Here is a 27,108-nt window from a genome sequence, read left to right as displayed (position 1 = left end):
AAAGTGAAGCTAAGAGAACATGTCCCAAGTAACCCCAACAATTATATGAATAACCCCTTTTTCTGAAGTACTAAATAGTAAGTTCAAAATACAACAACTCAACGAGCACAAAGGCTACACATATATTTGGTATATGTGGGCCACAGTGTATGTGAGCCACAGTGTATGTGTTACTACTAAAATGTACTTCCTCCGTTTCTTAATAAGTGCAACATAGAGAAAGTGGGGGAATACCAAGGAATGTAGAGAGAAAAAGTTGGGACCACAATAAAGTAGAGTAATTCAAGTGATGAAACAAAAAAGTTGTGGTCCCTTCTTGCTTTTTATTGGCATATGTAATAATATTGAACTTCTTTTACCATTTTGAGCTTGGTTGCACTTATTGTGACTATTCCAAATAAGGGAAATGTTGTACTTATTAAGAAACGGAGGTAGTATATTGTTACTAGAAATATTACAAATTTAGAATGTTTCGATATATAATTTTGTTCTTAATGATTTGTTCTTTATCTTTGTTTTAAAAATCTGTTTTATGAAATTTTCTTTGTTTAGATTTGTATGAATTCTTTGTTTAAAACTAAAAAAAAGAATTGTAATTTTTTCTTCAGATTATTCATATATTAGCTTCATCTTATTCATCTTCACCATTTTTCTACTAAACTTTCCTGTCGTTTTCAGTTATTTAATTTGTTTGTAGAAAAATAATGTTACATTTTCATCCCTACCAGGTAATGAAATTAGATTCGAAATATAATATTTCAATCGTCTATGTATTATGTAAATTCAAATATCATTGAATAACAAAACAGATTCGAATGATTGTAAATTTGTAAGTTTGTAATTTTTTTAGTAACAGTATACATTTTAATAGTAACGCATATAAAATGTATACATTTTAGTAGTAAGTAGTAACACATATATACAGTGTATGTGTGGCCCACATATACCGAGTGTATGCTTATCATCTCTCACTCAAGAGACAACCAGTTCCCTAGCTAATATTTGGATAACCGCACTATTAAAACGTTAACTAACGGTATGGCCAACCACTAGGGATGGGCAAGGGTCGGGTCCAGTTGGACCCTAGACCCGGACCCTAGACCCGGACCCTAAATTTTTTGCAAGTCCAGACCCGGACCCTAAGGGTCTGAAAAATTTGGACTCAGACCCAGACCCTAAGGGTCTGGAGGGTCCAGGCCTAAATTCTTTATTTTGCCAAATTTTCAGCATTATTATTAATATCAATAATCATCTGAAATTCGCATGAAGCAAACATAAGAATTCGCATGAAACAAACACATACATATAAATTGAAAAAAACGAAACAAACACAAACTTCTAACCTGGAAAAAAAAACCGAAACAAACACAATTCACAAACATATAAACTGAAAAAAAACGAAACAAAAACACAAACATACAAACTGAAAAAAACGGAACAAACTTAACTTACATAAGAGTTCAGAATGGGTGTTTTGGTATTTTAGTTTAGGTTTTCAGAAAATCAGTTTGTTTTTTCTAAAAAAAGTTAAAATGTATATATTAAATAAGTTTAGGGTCTAAGGGTCGGGTTCGGATCCAAAATTTTAAGACCCGGACCCAGACCCTAAAAAATTCACTTAGACCCAGACCTGGACTCTTAGGGTCTAAAAATGTTGGACCCAAACCCTTAAATTATGGTCGGGTCCAACAGGGTTCGGATAGGGTCCTGGACCCATCCCCTCCCTACCAACCACAAATAAAATATTAGCGCGATTATTGTTATGTTTGTAGCTTTTGGGCTTGATAAGAGCCTTCTTGAAGTCAAATATCCGCCTTCCCATTACGCTGGAACAATTATTTAAGTAGACATCTATGCTTTGATTCCCATAGAAATAAAATCACTGGCCAAATATAGTTAAATATGTTCAAGTAATATTTAAAACGACCAAAGAAGTAACTTTGTTTATTAACGTTTATTAAAGAGGCCAACTTTCCCCAATTACAGTTTTATATATATGCTTGCATTGAGGCATTGACTTTTCTATGTGGTAACATTAGGAGTTTTTTAAAAAAAAAATCATATGAGCTCCGAATGCAGTACAAAAAAGGCGATGGGGATTTGAATTTGTGACCTATCGTTCACAACGCCTCAATCTTAACTACTAGTAAACTTTGTTTATTAACGTTTATTAACAAAGGCCAACTTTCCCCAATTACAGTTTTATATATATGGTTCCATTGAGGCATTGACTTTTCTATATGGTAACATTAGGAAGTTTTTTAAAAAAATCCATATGAGCTACGAAGGCGGTACAAAGAAGGCGATGAGGATCTGAACTGGTGACCTATCGTTCACAACACCTCAATCTTAACCACTAGACCAAGACATCATTGGTAACATTAGGAGCTTTTGAATTTTACACGTACTCCTTTTTACTTACTACCTCCGCTCTTTATTACTTTACCCATTTCATTCAACTTTAACATAAAATAATAGTTTGTCTTTCCTTCTATGTCACACAATATTATTTCTCCTAAAACTTTGTGCAAAAAAAACGGGTAAACTAATAAAGACCAGAGAGAGTATAACATTTTTATATGACATCATCTTAAAAATTAGGCTAACTCCAATCTTACCTGTAGAAAACACTAACACATTGGCTGGTAAAATATGCATAGCATGCTAAGGATCGAACCCCTGACCTCAAAGGCTAAAGAGGAGTACTCTATCCATTTGAGCTAACTCCTATCGTTGATTACTTATAGTAAATGGATTGCAAAAAAAGTACATCGGGTATAGACGTGTAATAGGTGACTATATTGATGAGTGATGACTAGGACTCTAAGAAGGTGGTTGACGAGTGGTTAGTAGGGGAGGATTGAAAGTAGTATAATTATTTAAAATAGTATTGTATAGAAATTTCAATAATAGAGGTGTTTCATGTAAAATGCAAAAACTTCTAATGGTACTATTTGGAAAAGTCAATCGTACAAGAACGTTATATAATTTCTTATCTTTCTTGCAATATCTTAATAATAAATATTAGATTAAATCTAATACAATACAATATTGAGTGGCCGGTATATAATTGGTATAATTATTGGACACATTAAAAATTTGGACTCTTACTTAAAATGTGCTCATCTCCAATTAAATCAGATGGCAAATTCTTTTCATATATTTGAAAGATCAGCTAGCAAGTTTTTCCATTTGTATGCTATATGCATGAATCATTGAATCATGATGTGCCCTATTTATACTTAAACAATGGCTAAATACTTCGTTAATTTTAGATATAAGTAGGATGAAAAGCTCTATCGAACTGGAATCTCTAGTTGGTTAACCCATTCTCGATTACCGGGCTATACATTTTTAAAATTTTTTGGGGAAATAAGAGGAATCTATTCCCCAAAGTTCCCCTAGCGGAAATTAAACCCCCTATCTTAAGATTGAAAAGTATCATTTTTATCACTAGGCCAAGCTTATTTGGTAAGTTTTTTTTTCTGTAGACACATGAATCGATATTAAGTAAAGCCGTAGAGGCCAGCAATGAACGACATGGTTCCTGACCATGTTCGTACCCTCACCCCTGAACTCAATCTTTGGTTCATTTTGAGCATCTATATATGGAGTCTAGACGAGTAAATCTACATTGAATAAGTCCCTAATTTGTCACTACGACTTTTCATTTCCAATTAGGTTTATGAATCTTCTTTTACAGACTTGGTGGCGATTTCAAAACATTTTTCAATACAGAACCTTTAGAGTGGAGTAGTCAAATACAAATACATGCTCATCCCGCATATGCAAAAATAAAAACACGCCTACACTTCCGATTTTTGCGTCTCAATTCTCACCATTGTTTTATATACTCGTATTTTGGTAGAATACATTTAAATTATTCTGTTTGATGCAGAAGAATACATTAAAAGTATGACCAAAGAAGTAAACCTTTTTTTATTGACATAGGCAACATGCTCCCAAAATGGAAATCTGAAATGGTTTTGCACACACTACATGTCTACATGACGTTCCCATCTTCGGACTCCATAGTCCACGCTCTAGTAATACTATAATCATAAGTTGCCCTAATATTAGTATAGTTACAGTAGTACAATATTCCTTGTATGCCTTCATCACCATCTATAAAATCACATCATTTGAACCTCCATTTTCCATCAAACCCTGCATCTAATCATCATCTTCTTCTTCTTTCTCATATGCCCATTTAAGCTGATAATTAATCAGCAACGTTGGACAAAATGTCGGTCGACGAATCTACCCACAATAAAGTGCTTGTTACGGCCACCATCACCGTACAAAAACCAAATCTTCTTGAAAGCTTAAGAACCAATATTGCTGATAAATTGCATGATGCATATGCTGATTGCTGGGAAGAAGCCGTCTTCGCCTTGGAGCTTGTTAACGCTCATGAGGATCAACCAAGTAAGTTATCAGCATAGGCGGCTAAGGCCACGTGCAGGGTGAGCAACTGCACAGGGCCCCCAAAATATAAGGGGCCCAGTTCTATTAGTTGTCATTTTAAGGAGAAAAAAAACCTAACTCTAATTAAAAACTATTCATTTCCAATATTATAGAGTGTAATGTTGGATGCAAATTTTATTTATTTTTTTATTTGGTGTTTCTTCTCCTCCTATTCTCCAAAAAAGACCATTAATGACCCTCCCATCTGTTCCTATTCACAAAAAAAAATGTAATTTTTATAATTTAATTTAGCACAGGGCCCCTAATTTTATGAGACGGCCCTGGTTATCAGACTACTTTCTAGTCTCTATCCCACACTTAATTAATAATGTACAACTATATGTATCTACTAGTGTTATAAGTCAAAGATGAATGCCCATGCATACATTTAGGTTCCGTTTGGTAGGGTGTAAAATATTTTCCATGAAAACGAGTTTTTTTTTTCCTTTTATTTTTCGTTGTTTGGTTTAATAAGGGGTGTAAAACAAGATTTCCATCGAAGGAGCTTTAGGTGATGAAAATCATTTTCCTTTCAAAATGAAGGGAAAACACATTTTCCTCCCTTTTCCTTAGCAACTTTTTACTATCCTCTTATCCATCCTCTCTCTTCCCCTTCCATTTTTCTCTTTTCCATAACTTTTTGTACATTAAACCAAACAAAGGGAAAGTAGCTTTACATTTGAATTTTCCATTGTAAAATGTTCTACATGAAAAAACATTTTACATTGAAAATGTTTTACATCCAATCAAACGGAGCCTTAATGCTCGGCAACATGTTTTCCAAAACCTATATACTAGGTTATTATGCATATTGACTTGTAATAGTAAATTTTGTACTAAAAATACGGCATTTGCCATAAGTTGCAATACACACGATTAAAAAAAAACATCAATTCTTTACTATGATTCAGTTTACAATTTGTATGTCCCCTTTTGTTTCACAACACTTAGATAATTACTCAATATTTAAGAGAACTTCCATAATACATTGCCATATAGTTCTAGAGTTGGCCAGTTGGCCAGTGGGCCAAGGTTAGCCCGCTCGGGCCTATTGAGGCTCTCCTGCAAGTGGCCTAATCTGGCCCTAGCCTGGTGTGAGGGTGAAGTGGTTTAAGATTCAAGGATAGGAGAGAAAGAAACAAAGAGGGACTCATCATGCGATGAAAAGAAAGATAGTTTTTTTTTTATCCATATGAACCATGAAGGTAGTACAAAGTACAAAGAAGGGAGGAGATATTCGAACTTGTGACCTATCGTTCACATCACCTCAATCTTAACCACTAGGCCGAGACATCTTTGATATGAAAAGAGAGATAGTGAGTACATACTCAATGTCAAATAAAATAATGTTACACTTACTTAGAAACTTTGATAAATAGATAGTCGTATTTGTTGCACTTATTATAAAATGAACAAAGTACTTGCTATTTCACAATAAAATTACATATATTTGTGCCTATATGGTGGTAATAACGCTTATGCATACTAGTGACTAGTGAGCCTAGACTAATTTGTTAATTGGCAAAGGTGATAAATGAGTATAAATTTGGGGTAAAGTACTTCATGTATGCATTTGATTACCTTTTTTTAACGAAGTTTGCTTTTCCTTTGGTTAATATCGATTGAAGGGGAAGGATACATGAAGCTAAAAACTAAATACACTTATCATGGATCTGATAAGGGGTTTGGGTGGTACATGTCCCACCATTTTCAGAAGTTCTGGTTTACTATAATGAAGATTCATTCAATCTTTTATCATATAATTTATTTTATTGGTTGGTGCGCCATCAATTTTAAAATTTTGAGGCCGTCTCTCCCTGGAAAGGTTGAGTTCATGAAATATGTGGCTCAAATAGAAGTAGAGTCAGATTTTGGGGAGGTGGGTGCTGTGCTTATTGAAAATGAACACCACGTAGAGATGCACCTCATCGATATCGTCCTAGAAGGCTTACCTTCTTGTACTGCACCACTTAAAATTACCTGTAATTCATGGGTGCAGAATTCGGAAAAAAGGGTCTTCTTCACTAACAAGGTACGATACAACTCTATAGCACTTAATTATTAGTATGATTTTTTTGCAAATTTGTTATACTTATAAGTCATGTACGGTCTTGTTTGACCATCAACGTTTATATTGAAACTTCTTCATTGATGTAATTTTCTAGTCGTACTTGACATCACAAACACCAAATGGTTTGATAAGTCTGAGAGAAGAAGAGCTTAAAAGTTTGAGAGGTGTTGTGCATGTACATGTTATGTTTTATGCACATGTTATGTTTTGATGATGAAAATTAATATAATATGTTGTAGCATGAAAGTATGTAACAGTTGCAACAGATGCATGAAGAAAGAAATTGATAAACGAAGACTTTGAAGAAAAGAAGAATCAAGAATGAAGTTTTAGTTTATAATTTCTTAGAATAGTAACTTTAGATTAAAATGTAATATGCTCAAACTTGGTGATATGCTATGTGTCGAAATATAGATTATATGATATTAGTATAATTATTATTTTCTTAGAGTTAAGGAAATAAATAATTATGTTAATGTTATATGACTAAATAAAGGAAATAAGTTTTCTAAATCAGAAATCAAAAGGGATTAGGAAAATAAGTTTTTGATAAAACCGAGTTAAGAAAAAGATTTTAATAAAAATAAGTTTTTGATAAAAACCGGATTTTAATAAAACAAGTTTTTGAAAAAGATTTTGATAAAAATCAGTTTTTGATAAAAACGTGTTTTTCTAAAGAAAAGATTTTCATAAAACAATTTTTATAAAAACGTGTTTTCAAAGAAAAGATTTTTTATAAAAACAGAATTTTATAAAACGTGTTTTAAGGAAAAAGATTTTACAAAAATCACGTTTCCTTAAAACGTTGTTAAAAAGATTTTTTATAAAACCAGATTTTCCAAAACGTGTTTGTAAAGAGTTTCATAAAATCAGATTTTGTTTTGGAAAATATCTTTTGAGTTGAATAGAAAATCTGTTATGGAAAACATATCTTTTAAAGATAAAGAGGAAAAAGATAAAGATTGTTTTTCTAAAAGAGAATTAAATCCCTTGAATTAAGGAAATTGGAAGATATCCTTGGAAGGATATTCGTCCAGTCCATACTCTATAAAAGGGATTCTAATTCACTTTTAGATCTTACGTTTTCAGAGAGATAAATCGAGTCTAATTAAAAAGCTGAAAACTATTTCCTTGGCACTGAGCATAGCACTGAGCTAATTAGGTTTAAGTTACTATTTCATAATGTAATTGTCCTCTATTTGCTTGACTAAGAAGCACATCTTTGAGGATCGTTCTTTTTGTAACTTTTACATTATAAAGAGTGTCAACACTTAGAGTTAAGTGTTGGGGGTCATACTAGGGTTAGTAGTGAGGGAATCGTATTGTATCAAGAGTTTGATATTATAGGATTAAAAGAAATAAAAGAGTTTTTGTTTCTTGTGGACGTAGATCTCAGAGGTGAGATTGAACCACGTTATATCTTGTGTCAAATCTAATATCTTTTAAGTTTATTATTCGCAAAAACACAAATTAGTAATTTTCGAGTGTTCAGCTCAGAGCCTGGCACTGAGCCATAAAAGGATTTTTGCGAAAAACGATTAGATTTCACCACTCAATTCAAACCCCCCCTTCTTGAGTGTTCCCTTAGGTTACAACAAGTGGTATCAGAGCAGGCTATTCTCGTAAGACTCACATCTAGAGAATAGAAATCATGAACACAAAGACGACTTTCGCGACAAGTATTCCAAGTGTCCAATTTTCAACGGGAAAGATTATGGATGGTGGAAGACCAGGATGAGGATATACATTCAAGGTTCTGACTTTCAATGCTGGAGAATCATCAAGACTGGACCTCTTCCTATCCAAAACAAAGACGATAAAGGTAACCTGTTCGACAAAAAGGAAGAGGAGTACGATTCTGTTGACTACGGAAAGGCAGAAAAGAATTTCAAAGCTATGAGTATTCTCCAATCTGGAATTGGACCTGACGAATATTCAAGAATCTCTGCATGTACCACTGCTAAGGAAATTTGGGACACATTGGAATTGGCACATGAAGGTACAAACGAGGTAAAACAGTCTAGGATAGATTTAAGTCCAACAATATGAACTGTTCACAATGACTAAGGATGAATCTATTAAAGATATGTTTACCAGATTTACACTAATAACTAATGAACTAAGATCTTTAGGAAAAATCTATTCTTCTGAAGATTTAGTTAGAAAAGTGTTAAGAAGTTTGACTAATAAATGGCTTCCTAAAATAACTGCTATTCAAGAGGCTAAGGATTTAACAAAACTCTCACTAGAACAACTAATTGGTTCTTTAATGACCCATGAACTTGTTTTAGATCCTAAATCAAATGAACCAAAGAATAAAGGGTTGGCCTTAAAAACTGAAGTAGAAACGGACGATAGTGAAAGTGAAGAAGTAGCGTCTCTAACTAGAAAGTTTCAAAATTTCTTAAAAGAGAACAGGAGCAACAACTTCAGGAGAAGTGGAAACTTCAAAGGTAAAGGCACTACTTCTAACCCTAAGAAAAGTGCTACTAACTCTGGTTGTTTCAAGTGTGGTGAGTATGATCACAGGATTAAAGAATGCCCTCTGTGGATGAAGAAAAGCCTAGAGAAAAACGAGAGCAGTCTAAGAAGGAGTACAAGAAAGCCATGATCGCAGCAGTCTGGGGAGACTCGGATTCTGACGAAGATCAGTGCCACGCTCAGAGCCACGAAGCAAAATTATGTCTGAATGCTGTAAGACCACTCTGAGGACGGCACTGAGCCATGACGACTCACATCTATGCTTGATGGTAAAAGTTCGAACCCTCTTGAAGAGGAAGAAGACAGTGAGGTAAGTCTAACTTCTTTAAAACCTTCAATTCATCTTCTTTCTAAAAGTAAGCTTGTCATATTGCTTGAAAACGTAATTGATGATTGTCAAAACATGAATGATAATTTTGATATCATGAAAAAGGAAATAAAAAACTTGACCAGGCTAAAAATTGGATTAGAAACAGAATATAAGGATTTATTGAAAGAAAACAAAACTCTGATGAAAAGGATTGACGAGAAAGACATAGAGATAAACACACTAAAACACGAAAAGACTCTAGTTGACAATCTCGTAAATAGCTCAGTGCCAGTCACTGAGTTCGAAGCTGAAAAATCTAGTCTTGAGGAACAAATTGAAAAATTAAATCACGAGTTGAATGATCTTAAGAACTCAAGACAACAATCTAGAATTGTTCCACTAATGCTGCCTAGTGATGCAAAGATAAGAGAAGAGTTGGATAAAGTTAAAAGAGACTTAGAGACTTCCCGAAAAAGAAGTAATGATTTGAATACCTCAGTTGAATTTTTGGAATCACAACTTTCTATTGCTCGTAAGATGCACGAAAAATGGACTAGTGGGATGAATGCTCTAAATTACTTAACTTGCACCACAAACAACATGAACAAAACTGGATTAGGATATACTGACCAGCAACCCAGTGCCAGGCTCAGTGCCAGAACCTTCGAAAGAGACTTTCGAAAGAGAAAATACGTGGGCCTTCCTGAATATCTAATTTGCAATTTTTGTGGAAATAATGGTCATCTAATTGACGACTGCAAAAAAGAAAAATCGAATTGCAAAGAATGTCAAACATGTTACTCAAATCTGGGTTAGGAAAGACATACTAGATGCTCAACGTAAGAAAAAGGGACCCAAGCAAATATGGGTTCCTAAAATAAACAAGTAATCATGTAGAAAAAGGTAGCCCTTGAATTTATTTGTACTGAAGACCAAATAGCTGATATTTTCACTAAACACTTGCTCGTGAAAGATTTGAAAAGCTTAGATTAGCCTTGGGATTGATTTCTAGTGCCTAGTTGATTTATGTGTTTATTTGATCCCTTTGCAAACTTAAGAGTTCAAAAGATTATACCTACACTAAGTCAGATGTTTGATTTAATTCAAGACTCCTGAAAAGGCTATTGATGCTGTCCTGATAACTGACACCTAAGTTGCTTCAGAATAATTCCATAAAAATTCCAACAAAAGTATCACCATTTTCGAAAATTTCCATTGATGTTGCTTTGACAAAACTAAAAGAATTTCAAAATTGTTTTATAAAACTTTTTCTAAAAATTATGCAAGGCATGTGTCGTAAAAGAAAAGTGGACTCCAACTCAAAAACCCATAACCGAAAACCACTCTCCTACCTCATTTCAAAAATATCCAAAACCCCCTAGCTACCCGGTTCCCTTCACTCTCACTCTAACCCTTAAACACCTTTCATCTTCTTCCTAACCTTCACCATGGGACGAAAGACAGTGGCTCGCCGGCGTTTTCTCACAAAAACCGTCGACCCACTAACTCCCTCTCCCACACCAACACCCACCGTCTCCCCCAAAACCACCCACTTACACCAAACGCCGATTCAAAACCCTCGCCTCAAAACGACCTCCCACAAAACCGCCACAAAACCACCCTCCGATTTCGGAAACTTCTGTACCACAACCACACCCTCGAAGATCCACTCGAAAAACTTCAACCCCTTCCGCTGCCACTACATCTGCTACACCGCCGCCTCGAAAACGGCGCGGTTCACCTGCTGCGAAGACCGACATTCCTTCCTCCTCTAAACGACCACGAGTTTTGAAATCTGCAAGTTCTCCAAGGTTTTTATCCGGTCGAATTTATCCCACAAAATGGTTAGGTAATTCTGCTGTTACGTTTCTCCTGGAATCACTTCAATCTCAGGGTAGGAATCTTGACACCGTGTATGAGGATGAAGTTTGTCAATTTTCTAAACTTTCTCAATTTCGGAACTCTATCCTCCACAGTAAACAAAATTTCATTACCTAAAACTTGTCCATCACCGATCTCTTTATCTGTATGGACTGTGGCTCACCAAGATATTTCATGTTATTGATGTGTTAACTCCTACTTCTAAGGAAGTAACCTGTCGTGTGGGTGATGGTATGCTAGTAGGATGGATTTATGTGTTGGTGATGAGTTACTAAAAAAAAAAAAAAAAAAAAAAAAAAAAAAAAAGGGACTTTTTGGGGTTCACGCCAAGGGAGGCATGTGTGGGGTGCTTAAAGAAGGTGGAAGAAGTGTGTCACATTAAGAAACAGATGCTCAACGTCACCCTCAACTTCTGTCCAAACCTTGATTACCATCTTTTTCTCCTAGTTCCACTTTAAACTTATGATGATGGCTTGTAGTTTTTGTCAACTTGTTTTTTATAACTATTTTGGTACTTTTGGATACTTTTTGGATGTTTCTGATGATTGTGAATTGGTATTGGTTGTAGCACCAGCATCCCTAGCCCACTTGGTTGAGCTATTGGATTATTTTGATCTATTCTGAGTATATGTGGTTTTTTTGTCTTTTGATGCTTTTTGAGAATGACAAAAGGGGGAAAAGAAAGCATATAATATTGCTAGAATCTTGATGATATCCTAGGTTGAGATAATGTGAATAAAATATAAATGAGCATGTAGGGACAAGTGAATGATTGAAGTTATTAATCTAAGGTACGGATAGATTCAAAAAGGGAATATACTAAATGTTTAAACCATGCATTGTTTGAGGGGGAACAAAAGTTAATATGCATACTTAAGGGGGAACAATTGTTTATGTAACAATATTATATTTATGAGTTTGTCATCATCAAAAAGGGGGAATTTGTTGTGCACGTACATGTTATGTTTTATGCACATGTTATGTTTTGATGATGAAATTAATATAATAGTTGTAGCATGAAAGTATGTAACAGTTGCAACAGATGCATGAAGAAAGAAATTGATAAACGAAGACTTTGAAGAAAAGAAGAATCAAGAATGAAGTTTTGTTTATAATTTCTTAGAATGTAACTTTAGATTAAAATGTAATATGCTCAAACTTGGTGATATGCTATGTGTCGAAATATAGATTATATGATATTAGTATAATTATTATTTTCTTAGAGTTAAGGAATAAATAATTATGTTAATGTTATATGACTATATAAAAAGGAAATAAGTTTTCTAAATCAGAAATCAAAAGGTTAGGAAAATAAGTTTTTGATAAAACCGAGTTAAGAAAAGATTTTAATAAAATAAGTTTTTGATAAAAACCGGATTTTAATAAAACAAGTTTTTGAAAAAGATTTTGATAAAAATCAGTTTTTGATAAAAACGTGTTTTTCTAAAGAAAAGATTTTCATAAAACAAGTTTTTATAAAAACGTGTTTTCAAAGAAAAGATTTTTTATAAAAACAGAATTTTATAAAACGTGTTTTAAGGAAAAAGATTTTACAAAAATCACGTTTCCTTAAAACGTTGTTAAAAAGATTTTTTATAAAACCAGATTTTCCAAAACGTGTTTGTAAAGAGTTTCATAAAATCAGATTTTGTTTTGGAAAATATCTTTTGAGTTGAATAGAAAATCTGTTATGGAAAACATATCTTTTTAAAGATAAAGAGGAAAAAGATAAAGATTGTTTTTCTAAAAGAGAATTAAATCCCTTGAATTAAGGAAATTGGAAGATATCCTTGGAAGGATATTCGTCCAGTCCATACTCTATAAAAGGGATTCATAATTCACTTTTAGATCTTACGTTTTCAGAGAGATAAATCGAGTCTAATTAAAAAGCTGAAAACTATTTCCTTGGCACTGAGCATAGCACTGAGCTAATTAGGTTTAAGTTACTATTTCATAATTGTAATTGTCCTCTATTTGCTTGACTAAGAAGCACATCTTTGAGGATCGTTCTTTTTGTAACTTTTACATTATAAAGAGTGTCAACACTTAGAGTTAAGTGTTGGGGGTCACTACTAGGGTTAGTAGTGAGGGGAATCGTATTGTATCAAGAGTTTGATATTATAGGATTCAAAGAAATAAAAGAGTTTTTGTTTCTTGTGGACGTAGATCTCAGAGGTGAGATTGAACCACGTTATATTCTGTGTCAAATCTAATATCTTTTAAGTTTATTATTCGCAAAAACACAAATTAGTAATTTTCGAGTGTTCAGCTCAGAGCCTGGCACTGAGCCATAAAAGGATTTTTGCGAAAAACGATTAGATTTCACCACTCAATTCAAACCCCCCCTTCTTGAGTGTTCCCTTAGGTTACAACAAGAGGGAATGAAGACTACGAAGAACGCAAGAGCTTTCAGAGAATCTACAACTATGACACTTACAATGACCTTGGTGAAAATGGTGATACTAAGTTAAAAAGAGTTACATTGGGTGGTTCTAAAGAGTTTCCTTACCCAAGACGTTGTAGAACAGGACATCCTATTGATAGAGGTAATCATTTTCTTTCATTCATTGTTGTTACGCTAACCTTTTTAAGGAAATTTATTTATTCCATAATTATTGGTAGACTTACACATGGATTATTCAATTGAAACTCATTGAATGTCCACTTGTAAGTGTCTCACATTGGAGAAATATGAGAGATTGTTACACTTTATAACATAGAGACTAGAGAGGTTACTCCTACTATCACCAATTGGTTTTAGTATGGAACCTCCTTGTGCTTATAAAATGGACCAAATCTCCCCTCCTCCTTGTTCGGGTCACCTATGCCTGTTTAGTGTTGCAAAGATTGATAGAATCAATCAACAAACTAGAAAAAAGAGAATGATTGACATACTTTACCATATACATGAATGATGAATGTGCAGGCATGTTTAAGAGTGTATATGTACCTAGAGATGAAAGATTCTCAGGGCTGAAACAGGAAGAATTCGGATTTAGCACCCTGAAGGCGAGGCTGCATAGTGTAGTACCTGCATTATGGACGAAATTCCTCGATGTTGATCATGACTTTCCATACATGACAGCCGTAAACTTGCTCTTCAACGAAGGAGAAAGTAATAATCCTGAAATGGTACACCATGGAACCGTGCAAGATTCGCTGCCTCACGTTATCAAACAAGTTTCTGACGAGACAGATCACATTCTTCGTTTTGAGCTTCCCCAGTCATTTCAACGTATGAACCCCGAATTTTTTTTTTTGTTTTTTTTTTTCTTCGCAGTGGAGATTTATATCCAGAAGCAAATATCCACACAAATACCCCAAATATGGGGATGATGAGAGCAGTGGCGGACCCAGGAATTTAAATTTGGGGATACAGACATACAACAAATACAAATGTAGGGAAAAAATTGTACGATACATCTATGGCGGGTCTAAGATTAAAACCGCAAGGGTACGAAATCGTTTGAAAAAATGACGATGATTAATTGATAATATTTTTCAACAATTAGTTCAAATTTCAAGCAAATTACAACTGATAATTAAGGAGTAAACTTATTGGACGACACGTTCTTATTTATTTGAATAATTATAATTACTTTTACTTATCAATGAAGTTAAAAATTAACCTATCAAAGTTAGTATTAAGTACAAACATTTAGTAATTAGCATTAAAAATGTGAATAAATGATCAATCATATGATTACAATTAATTGGCAATTGTCTTACACATCTTTAAACATTATAAGATAGTTACAATTACAAAATTATGAAGATGGAAAAAATGAAAATACAAAGTCAAAGTTTTAAGGTGCAACATTCAAAATATTAAAAACAAAAGTGAAAAATGAAGTACTAATGGCTCCAAAGTGCAAACCTACAAGTAGTACGTGGCTCCATATAAGAGTGCGGGTAATAGAATTTAGAAAAAAAATTATACAATGCACCCAGATTCGACCTCGCGATGTTGCGGACAGAAACAACTATATCAATTAGAGGTGACCACTAGGCCAAGTCAGGTAATCAAATTATACTTGATGCGAAATATTTATATTGATGTTTGGGGGTACAGTTGTACCCCCATGTCTCCCATTGGGTCCGCCGCTGGATGAGAGTCGAACTCACGACTATAAGGTGGGAGCTCCAACCATCGGGCTCCCACATGATTCTTTTAAGTAAAACTAAGGCTATGTTCAGTTCACCTTATTTTTGCTTATTTCAGATCTAATCAGATCAGAAATAAGTTCAGATTAAATCAGATCAATTCAGATCATGCTTATATTTAAAAATTATTATTACTATTAAATATCGTTCATTACATATTAGTAAAAATTATAATAATTGAATATTAATAAAGTACTCATTGAGACAAATCAAACAAGATCCCACATGACTATATTTTTTCTTATATATTGAGAAAGATCTAAAAGATAAGATCTTGTAATCAGATCAGATCAAATCAGATCAGTTGAGATCAGATCAGATCAGATCAGAAAAAATAAGTTCAGATCAGATCAAATAAGTTTAGATCAGAAAATTTCAGGTGAACTAAACATAGCCTAAGCTAATGTTAACTATTAATTATTACTTAACTTGCTAATGCTCAGTTGACTTATATTGTAGGGGATGGATTTTCTTGGTTTAAGGATGAGGAGTTCGCTCGTCAAACTCTTGCTGGAATGAATCCTTTAAGCATCAAGTGTCTCAAGAAAGAGGTACATATATGATCTTGGTCTAGTAATTAAGACTAAAGCCTAAAAGTCTATGTGCGACAGTTTATGAGTTTTGAATTTTGAATTCCCTCTTTTCCTTTTGTAATTTTTATTGTCTTTGTGCTATGTAATAGTTTAAGGAAAGTGGGGTATATTGCCAATTTTGCAGGACTGGCCGTTGAAGAGTAAATTGGACCCCAACATTTATGGCCCACCCGAATCAGCATTGAAAGTTGAATTGGTGGAAAATGAGATAAAAGGATCCATAACCTTTGATGAGGTTAATCATTTAACTATAATAAGTAGCATATATATGGATTTAATGATTATATGTATTTTACGTTAGTGGGATAAAGAATGAACATCATAACATTGTAATTATATTGATTGCAGGCATTGAAGCAAAATAAATTGTTCATAATTGATTACCATGATGCATTTTTGCCTTACGTGAACAAAGTTTCGGAGATGGAGGACAGGAACTTGTATGGATCGCGAACTTTGTTTATCTACGATGGTGAAACATTAAAACCTATTGCTATTGAGTTAACTCGACCTCCATATTTTGATGGAAAAATACAACATAAACAGTGGAAGGAAGTATTTGTACCAAGAACGAGTGCCACTCGTGGTTGGCTTTGGAAGCTTGCTAAGGCTCATGTCCTTGCCCATGACTCTAGCTATCACCAACTTATCAGCCACTGGTAAGTGGTACCTATACCTTTTTCATTGCAATTCGCAACTATGGCTCCGTTTGGTTGGATGTAAAACATTTTCAATGTAAAACATTTTACAATGGAAAATTCAAATACATACAAAGCTAATTTTCCTTTGTTTGGTTCAATGTAAAAAAAGTTATGGAAAAGAGAAAAATGGAAGGGGAAGGGAGAAGATGGATAAGAGGATAGTAAAAGGTTGCTAAGGAAGAGGGAGGAAAATGTGTTTTCCCTTCATTTTGAAAGGAAAATGATTTTCACCTAAAACTGCCTTGACGGAAATCTTGTTTTACACCCCTTATTAAACCAAACAACGAAAAATGGAAGGAAAAGGAAAATTCATTTTCATGGAAAATATTTTACACCCTACCAAACGGAGCCTATATATTTCTTCTGTTCCTTTTTAGTTGTAATAACTTTCAATTTATGTTTGCCAATGCAACACTGCAACAGTTTGACAATTCTCAAACTAAAAACTATTAAAAATTTAATATTTACATCTTGAAAGATATTGATTGCTATGTGAAGTATATAATAAGATGCACCATCAGAGGCGGTTAAGGCCATGTGCAGGGTGAGCAACTGCACAAGGCTTAATTATATTAGTTGTCCATCCAAAGTAACAAAATAAAAAATTATATCTAACTACAGGGTGTTTGTTTCCAATTTATCGAGTGTAATATTATATGCAAATTCAAAGAGGTTAATTTCTATATGGTGTTCTACTTCGTCTCTTCCTATTCTCCAAAAAAAAGTCTCCTACTATGACTCTTTCTCTCTTCCCATGCACCAAAAATGCTCAATCCTTATAATTTAATTTAGCACATGACCCCTAATTTGTACTAGACGGCCCTGTGCAGTGTGCACCACGTCAATATGTTTTCCTTGCGTATAAAATTGGAGTATATATATAATAATTTGATAGTGCAAAAATCAACTTGTTAGGACTAAATAATTAAGAACACATGCATGTAGCGTATATGTACATTGCTAATTGCTTTGGTTGTCAAACTATACTATGATATAACATGGAACTAACAAACAACATTTATTTTTTGTTCAATGATGTGTGTGATTTATTTCAGGCTTAGAACACATTGCTGCACAGAACCTTACATAATTGCAGCAAATCGGTGGTTGAGTGAAATGCACCCAATCTATAGGTTGTTGCATCCTCATTTCCGGTACACCATGGAGATCAACGCCCTTGCTCGACAAGCTTTGATTAATGCAGACGGTATCATTGAGAAGACTTTCACTACTGGTAAGTACAGCTTAGAGTTGTGCACTTGTGCTCCAGCATCTATGGCTCAGACTGGCGCTTTGATCGTGAAGCCTTACCAGAGGACCTTAAAAGCAGGTTTGTCAATTACAATAAACTACTTCTTCTGTTTTCTTTTAAATGGACAATTTGTCTTTTTGATGAAATGGGATTAAAATAATAAAATATTACATACTTGTATCTAAAAAAATAGAGGTAGTATAAGAGAAAGTGGTACCAAAATAATGGCACATAGGCCGGCCATGTCATAATCTAGCTCGACCACCACCTTTTTTTTATTAAGGTAAGTACTTTATTAGTTTCCTGATATTAGGTAGAGTCCTAGACTAATAAGGAAACGAGTATAGTTTCCTGATATTAGCTAAGTATATTATTAGTATTATACTCCCTCCGTCCCATAATATAGTGTTTGTTTCTTTTTTGCACGGTCTCCAAGATGTAACTTTGACCTTTAATATCTTCAATTCCGTATTAATAAAAAATGTAAAAATTTGATATTATGAAACTACACATTGAGAAGAATCTAACAAGATCCCACATTAATATGTTTTTTTATATATACAAATGAAAATATTCAGTCAAAGATTTTAAAGTTTGACCCACCAAAAATGAATTAGGCACTATATTATGGGATGGAGGGAGTATTTAGTTTAAGACATGTTTTCCTAGTTTTCTCCTAATATCATAAGGAAACTATACTCATTTCCTTATTAGTCTAGGTCTCTAATATAACATACTTAGGCTATGTTCAGTTCACCTTATTTTTGCTTATTTCAGACCTAATCAGATCAGTTCAGATCATATCAGATCATGTTTATATTTAAAAACTCATTATTATTATTATTAAATATCTTTCATTACATATTAGTAAAAATTATAATAATTGAATATTAATAAAGTACTCATTGAAACGAATCAAACAAGATCCCATATTGACTATATTTTTTCTTATATATTGAGAAAAATCTAAAAGATAAGATCTTTGTAATCAGATCAGATAAGAAAAATAAGTTCAGATCAGATAAGTTCAGATCAGAAAATTTCAGGTGAACTAAACATAGCCTTACTATCACTCTAATATTTTTGGGCCATGGTACCTAAATTAATCAGTCTCATGATCTTGTGAATATGTTAGGGGAATGGCAGTTGAAGATTCAAACGCAAGACATGGATGGAAGCTCACAATAGACGACTATCCATATGCAAAAGATGGTTTAGACTTATGGTTTATCCTCAAGAAATGGGTTGAAGACTATGTGCATCACTACTATGGATGGGATAAAGAAAATAAGCTTCTTGAAAATGATAAAGAGCTTCATGCTTGGTGGGAGGACATAAAAACAGTGGGGCACGGCGATAAGAAGAACGAGACATGGTGGCCAACCCTAGAAACACTTGAAGGTCTAATTGACATTCTCACAACCATAATATGGGTGACATCAGGGCACCATGCAGCAGTAAACTTTGGTCAATATGCTTATGCAGGTTACTTTCCAAATAGGCCTACCATCACTAGGACTAAGATGCCTACTGAAGGACGTGTGCCGCCTGCGAAAGCTGATGAGCATAAGGGTAAGGATAAGGATAAGGATAAGGATACGGATAAGGAGAAGGAGAAGGAGCAGGAGCAGTGGGAGGCGTTCCTTAAAAATCCGGAGAAAACGCTTCTCCGATGCTTCCCCTCTCAGAGACAAGCTGCAACAGTTATGTTGGTTTTGGATGTGCTTTCAAGTCATTCAAGTGAAGAGGAATATCTAGGCCAATATATAAGGCCGTCTTGGGAGGTAGTACCCGAGATTAAGGAAGCCTTCATGAGGTTTAAAGATGGACTACATAAGTTAGAGGAAAAAATTAATGACAGGAATAAGGATGAAGATCTAAAGCATAGATGTGGAGCTGGCATTTTACCTTATGAGCTGCTAAAACCTAGCTCCGTGCAAGGAGTTACTGGCATGGGAGTTCCAAATAGCATCTCCATTTGAAGATTTTGTTGGTTGATTTGATTTATTGAGCTTCCAAAGTTGTTTAGCTTCATTTCTTTAATTTGGTTTAATTCATGATTTAGGCATATGATATGTTACATGGCTTATCACTTATATGCCTTTTGTTTGCATGTTGCCTGCTCCTTCCGTTTCCAATAAATATCACTATTTGCATTTTTCAATGTTTTTATGAGACAATTTTAATGGTTAATATCTTTAATTTTATGAGACAAGTATAAGAAAGAGTTGGTATTTAGAAAATATATATATCATAAGATGAATTTAATACAATAAGTTATACATGTCGAATATTCTTCATTAATGAAATCTCGACACTTCAAAATGTTATTTCGGACCTTCTATACCTAATTTCTTGCTTTTTTTTATCATGTCCAAGGAGAAAGTATTGTTGCCTTCATACCAATTTAATGAATTGAAGTTTATTCCTACCATGGAGAAAGTATAAGTACACCAAACCCAAAGAAAATATATATTTAAATACTATATTATGTACAGGCATGTATAATAATAATAATAATAATAATAATAATAATAATAATAATAATAATAATAATAATAATAATAATAATAATAATAATAATAATAATAATATAATAATAATAATAATAATAATAATAATAATAATAATAATAATAATAATAATAATAATAATAATAATAATAATAATAATAATAATAATAATAATAATAATAATAATAATAATAATAATAATAATAATAATGATTAGAAAAAGGATTAAGGATAAGGCCTGAATTTTTCTGATCCGATCTGATCTGAACTTTTTTGTTATGATATGAACTTTTCTGATATGATCTAATCTGATTTTTTCTAAAGTGATATGATCTGATCTGAATTTTTCTAATCTGACCTGATCTAATTTTTTTTTCTGATCTGAACTGAACTTTTCTGATCTGATTTGATCTGATCAAATTCAAAATAAGCACTAAAGTGCTTAAATAAGTTAAAAAGAACATAGTCTTAGTTGCTCTATCAGATTATTTTACCCATTTGCAACCATCCACACAAAGTATAAGTAATAAAAATAATTTTGAGAATATGGATACACTTAACTCTAGGTAAATTATATACCCTGAATCACCTAAAGATTTGTAAGTTTTAATTTACTTTCCCTTAAAAATTATACTTGTTTCTCATAAAATTTTAGAATTTTCGGATAGCTCGCTAACCACCAACAATTTGAACAAAAATGTTGAACTCCTTTTGTTTCACTATTTAGGGTCCGTTCTGTTCAACTTATTTTAACTTATATAATATCTTATAAGATTAAATAAGATCAGATCAAATAAGATAAGATAAGATACGATGTCCTGTTAACATATTTTCACGCATTTCATAAAAATATAAGATAAGATTTTATAAGATAAGATAAGATAAGATAAGATAAAATAAAATCTTATAAGATAAGATAAAACAAAATAAGTTGAACAGAACAAACCCTTAGAATGGAAACCAAATTGTAAAGAACATAAGGCACACCCGCACACATTGTGACGTCGTTCGTATTTTTCGATGTTAAATAAAGTTGACCATTTCTAATACAAACAATGTTGAAAAAATTAGTCAAATGTATAAATATATTTTTCAAGACAAATTCAACTATAGCGGTCGAAATAAATTCCGAACACTTTTTGCATGCTTGAAACTACAGTAACAAAGATCATCTTTCTACAATATTGTAGGTAAACCCGTAAAAATAAAAAATATTACCTCCAATTGCAACACTTCCCTTTTCATGCTTACTGATGCACAATTTACACTATTAATATCTTTAGCTATGTTTTGGTAAAAATTATAAAATTTTGATACTAATAAATGAATCCAAATATCCAACAAGATCTCACATAACTATATTTTCTATACATATGAAACACAAAAACTAGTTATATAAGTGAATATTACTAATAAGGTCAAAACTGAAAATGCTGCAACTAAATGAAAGCGAAGGAAAGTAAGAAAGAAAGAAAAAATAGACCAACAACAGTTTTGAAAGGCCCATTAATGAGAACATGATCAGCTTGATGGTCCATTCTTAAAAATTTCTATTAATTGTATAAGCCTGGTGAATGGTGATGTTACTTTTACAAAGATGTGAAGAATAAGCTTTCTTTGTACAGAAAATTTTATTGCACCGGCCTTTTGTTTCCTCATTAAAAGTCCTTTTCTTGCTACATTGCGTAGTATATAATTGCTTACCTAACAATATTGTATGATTCAACTACTTGGATATGCTGATCAATATGAGCTTCAATATATTATATATTATTGCACTCATTGATTACGGTGTTTAGTGAATTGGTCTTCAGTCTTACCGTCTAATGTATATTTTGGAGATGGTACGCAATCAAGTTGCATCAACTATATAATATATTGAAGATATGAACACATGTTTCATGCAAGTTCATGTCTTCTTGTTTAAAGTATAAACCTTGACAAAATCTCTAACTAATTAATAAGTTTCATAGTTTTTTTTTTTTTTTTTTATCGGGAAGAAGAGTTTAATTGACTTGATGAAATTGTTTTACATATTACTCGTCGTATAGAAACTACGTACATAATCAGTGATCATTACGTAGATTATTTTAAATTATTAAAACTGAGTACGAAGTAAAGAAAGTGGGGGGACATGGCCCATTAATTCACATCACTATTGCAAATAATTTTCTTAGGCTACTAATTTTAGTAAAACACAAACCATTACTATAAGAAATGAAACAATAATTTCAATTGATGAACGTGTTAAGAAATCTAATAACTCATTAATATATCTAATTTTAGATGAAACGTATTTTAACACTCTCGTTTGCTTTCAAAATCGATCTGCGATATACTTAAGTACATAAGAACTTCTCTATGCAACCATTTTTTTTTTATAAAAATGTGAAGAACTTCACTTGTGATGATGCACTTTTCCTCAATTGTTGCTACACATTATCATAAATCATCAATGCCTGATTACAAGATCATACAAGATAAAGTTGTCTAAAAGAACAAATTAAAGGATGAAATTAATTAACATAGCTATCCAAGTTGTATTACATTTCTGAGGTCCCTTATGTGTCTTTATTTGAGCAAACTTCCAAATTTTGTGTACAAGAATATTTTCCTTTGGCTTTACGCCAGTAAACCAATGAAGGAGAAATGTAACACGTTGACGTATTCGCAGGAGTCGACTAGCTAGGACAAAAATAAAACATGATCATCAATAAGTCAACAAGACAGAACAAGGATTATCATAGCCATTTATCTGTGATTCGTCCTCTCTTGTAACATATTCCTAATTCCTCAGGTTATTGATATATGGTAGGCTGTGATGTTACTGTTCACTATAATCACATGCCTTACCAAGTTACCATAGTGACATATTCGTCATATATGTATGTACTCTCTCTGTCCTAGAATACTTTTTATATTTTCTTTTTTATATGTTTCATAATACTATTTACACTTTTATTTTGGGATATAATCTACTATTATTTTAATCATTCTAAAATGTGTTTACTCCATATAATATACATCAACAGGTTTTCTGTGAAGCATGCCACACGAAAACCAAATCATGTGGCCAGCATCACTCCACGCACTCCTCTTCCATCCTCATTTCTCACTCTTTGCTCCTCCATCCTCGTTCCTCACTCTTAGCTCCTCGCTCCTCCATTCTTTTTTTTCTTTTTTTTTTTACTCTTTTTTTTGTTCAATCAATTAATCAACTTCTCAAATTTCAGAAATAAAGGATTATCTCAATCTTCAATTCTCTATAAAAATGCAAGTTTTCAGGGTAGATCTCCTTAGATCAAAGTCGTGCACTGAGGCGATCATCAGCTCTGACGATAACGTCGTCGGAGATTCATCCTTGTTTATTGACGGTAAGGGTAAAATTCTAATGGAAATGAGAGCAGAGAGAAAATAGGGGGAAAAATGGGGGAAATAAGAGGAGAGAGAAGATGGGAAAATGAGAGGAGAGAGAAAATGAGGCAAAAAAAATGGGAAAAATGAGAGGAGAGAGATGACGGGGAAAATGAGGGAGAGAAAGGAAGAACTCTGCCAGTTTCTCTCTCATTGTGTGGTTTTTCGTTTTTTTTATAAAATTAACCCCTTATAATTTACAAAAAAAAGTAACTCCTAATTTCAGTAAAAGTAACTCCTGAATACTACAAAAGTAATCCTTGATTTCAGTAAAAGTAACCTCTTAGCATTCGAAAAAGTAACTCGTAATTTCACTAAAGTAATCCCTTGGTATTAGAAAAGTTATCCCTAATTTAGTAAAAGTAACCCTTTAACATTCGAAAAAGTAACTCCTAGTTTCATTAAAACCTTAGCATTAGAAGAAAAAAAACTAAATTCAACAAAAGTGACCCCTATTGTGAAAAGTAACCCCTGTAAAAACAATTCAACAAAAGTAACATATGTTACGAAAAGTAACATATATATGTTACGAAAAGTAACCCCTGTTGCAAAAAGCAACCCTTCTGAAAATGGATTTACGCTTGGGATTCATTATAAGGCCTAGCATGGGTCTTTTTATTTGTTGGTCATTCCATTTGTTCAAGGTGTGGCCTGTCTTATACAAAAGTTTGTGAATATACATATAGTATGAAAAGAATAGCTCAGATCTTGAAAACTAGTATTAACTAGAAAACAAATTCAATGTACTATCTATACATATACTTCTTCCTTTTGTTTTTTTTACTTGTAACATATTCCATTTTATTTTTTATTTTTTATTTTTTTTTTTGACAACAAGAAAATTTGCATTAATGAAAATCAAGAGTACAACCTAATGTTAATACAAACTAAACAAAAACAAGAAACAACAGACAGTATTAAAAACTATCCTAACGCGTAAAAACAATTTAACATAACCACTAACTAGAAAAAGTCCAGGCCGAATAACATTTGTCTTGTGCGATGTAGAGTGAAGATGGATGTGAGTGAAAAACTGTTGAAAGACACAACTCGGACGATCTTCATAGAGAGATTGCCATACAACTGCTAGTAGATCCTGTCCACTAGGCACGAAATCCCAAGGTCCTTGATGAGCCTCCTGGGATTCTCCTGATTTGCTGAACAAAGAAGTCACTTTCGAGAGTGACTTCGGACCCTGCTGCGAGGGTCTTCGAAATTCAGTCATATTAGACTGAAACCCGAAAAACGAGGTGGAGGTCTTGACGTGCCCCAAAACAAGTTGGGGGGGCTCCCACAAGATGCGTTTTTTAGGTGTGATGACACATGATGTCATCACGATAAATTGGGCCGAGTTCGATTGATGAACTACGCCCCACTGACGGATCCTAAGATCCAAAGTGACAATCTCGAAACCAGAAGACCGACAAACAACAGATCGGAAACATACCAACATGAAAATAAGGAAAGCGTAAACTGCCACCCGACACATAGAGCTCCGCAAACCGAAAACTTCCTTGGCATACTAAAGACACTAAATCCAACTAACACTAGCGGGGGACGGGGAAGGGACACTCGACTAAACCTAACCAGGGGGGACGGGGAAGGGGAACTTAGACTAAACTTTCGTAAAACAGGGGGGATCGGGGAGGGGAAACCTTGACCAAGGAAGCTAGGTTGAAGAACCACCTAGCCGAACCAAAACCGTGGGTGGGAAGAGGAAACGGACCACAAACAGGGGGAACCGGGGAAGGGGAACTCACCAGACAGGGGAGGGGGATGAACCGCACAGACTCGGGGCCGGGACGACCAACGAACAAAAGGCCGACGAAGAGGGTGGTGCGAAGACAGGGGAGGGGGACGCACCGACGAGCAACAAAAGGCGACGAAGAGAACGACTCTGGCAGGGAGACCTAAGCAAACCAAACGACGGGGGAGGGGAGAGCAACGACGGCGGGGGAGGGGAACCGGCGATGGGAAGTACAACTACAGAAAACGAAAGGAAAGAGAGGTGGGGCTCGACTGCCGGCGTGAGGAGTCCGCGGTGGCTCACGCGACAGTCGAGCCCGCTAGGGTTCGAGTTTTGCGGCGAAGTAGTTTTAGGTTTTCTGGAGAGGAAAGTTTAGAGAGAGAAAGTCTGTGATAGACAGTAGAGAAATTATTCCATTTTAGAAAATTACATATTAGTTGCAACATTTTGTTTTTTTTTTTTCATCTGCCATCAATGTCTATGACATGGCATCTCATTGAAAAATTACAATACATTCAAATAAGAAGATACAAGTCTAGATAGGAATCCTTAAACCCCTAGCTACTAACTTTACATAACATCATACTATCACCAGACTACAACTTACTTTTTTTTGATAATTTAGTTCATTTCATTAGAACTCAAAAAAGAGTTAAAAAGCATACAATGAAAACTCAAGATTACAACATCTTGAAAGACAAATACATGAAAATGCCAACCAAAACGCTCCAAACACAACAAACCCACAACAGTATCAACACCACAACAAGCAAGAAACAACACCCCTACCACAATGAAGAACCGAGAAACACACAAGCCTACTAACTGAAAAACAACAAACTAAGACAATATCAAAGAACTCATGAACTCCATAGACGATTTCGAATCAACGACACCAAATTAACCATTGGGATAACTAACACTACACCGCCTCTTTGATACTTGAATTCCATTTTTCTTCTCCATGCTACGATTGAAACCAAGATGATTAAGCAAGGGACATTGATTTTTCTTTGCTAGCCTCCGAACAGAAGACTTCGGCACAACGCTGCTCATAATTGAATTCGGTGATAAAATTGAAACCTCACTGACAACCCCAACTGAATCTAATATTGTGTCATTTCCTTTAGCACAAGAAGAACCCTCATCTCCGTCAATACAAAATGAACTTCCTCCATTGATGCACATCTCATTTGCAAATGAAAGAGCACTAGCAATGCCACTCACACCAACACTTTCCTGGCAACCTCTCCGGATTTGCCAACATCTTCTCCTTTATAACACCAATGTTCTCTAAAGGAACACAGTTCAATATACTAGGTTCCTTAACATGAAGAATTTCACTTTCTAAATTAGGATGACTTGAACCAACCTGCATATTTTCTAAGATGAGCAGAGCATCCACTTCTAATTTAAGCTCACTATCATGAGAAGGAGGGGAAATATCGTACTGAAGAATAGAAAAAGAATCCAAACAGGCATTATGGCAGTCACCATCAAAACCAACAACCTTC

At 33.9% G+C, this 27,108-nt stretch overlaps 1 protein-coding gene across 1 annotated transcript; it reads left to right on the top strand.

Moving 5' to 3' along the window:
* Positions 1-4,244: 4,244 nt before the first annotated feature.
* Positions 4,245-20,084, top strand: LOC104902482 (linoleate 13S-lipoxygenase 2-1, chloroplastic-like). The gene is given in 8 exon segments (XM_057391612.1): positions 4,245-4,428; positions 14,137-14,445; positions 15,834-15,925; positions 16,092-16,202; positions 16,316-16,626; positions 17,724-17,925; positions 17,928-17,998; positions 19,056-20,084. Coding segments are annotated over 8 exon segments (2,127 nt in total). The 3' UTR covers positions 19,903-20,084.
* Positions 20,085-27,108: the final 7,024 nt, after the last annotated feature.

Source organism: Beta vulgaris, chromosome 8, assembly GCF_026745355.1.
Source record: "Beta vulgaris subsp. vulgaris cultivar EL10 chromosome 8, EL10.2, whole genome shotgun sequence".
In the NCBI taxonomy this organism is placed as follows: Eukaryota; Viridiplantae; Streptophyta; class Magnoliopsida; order Caryophyllales; family Amaranthaceae; genus Beta; species Beta vulgaris.
This window is presented reverse-complemented; position numbering and strand designations above follow the sequence as displayed.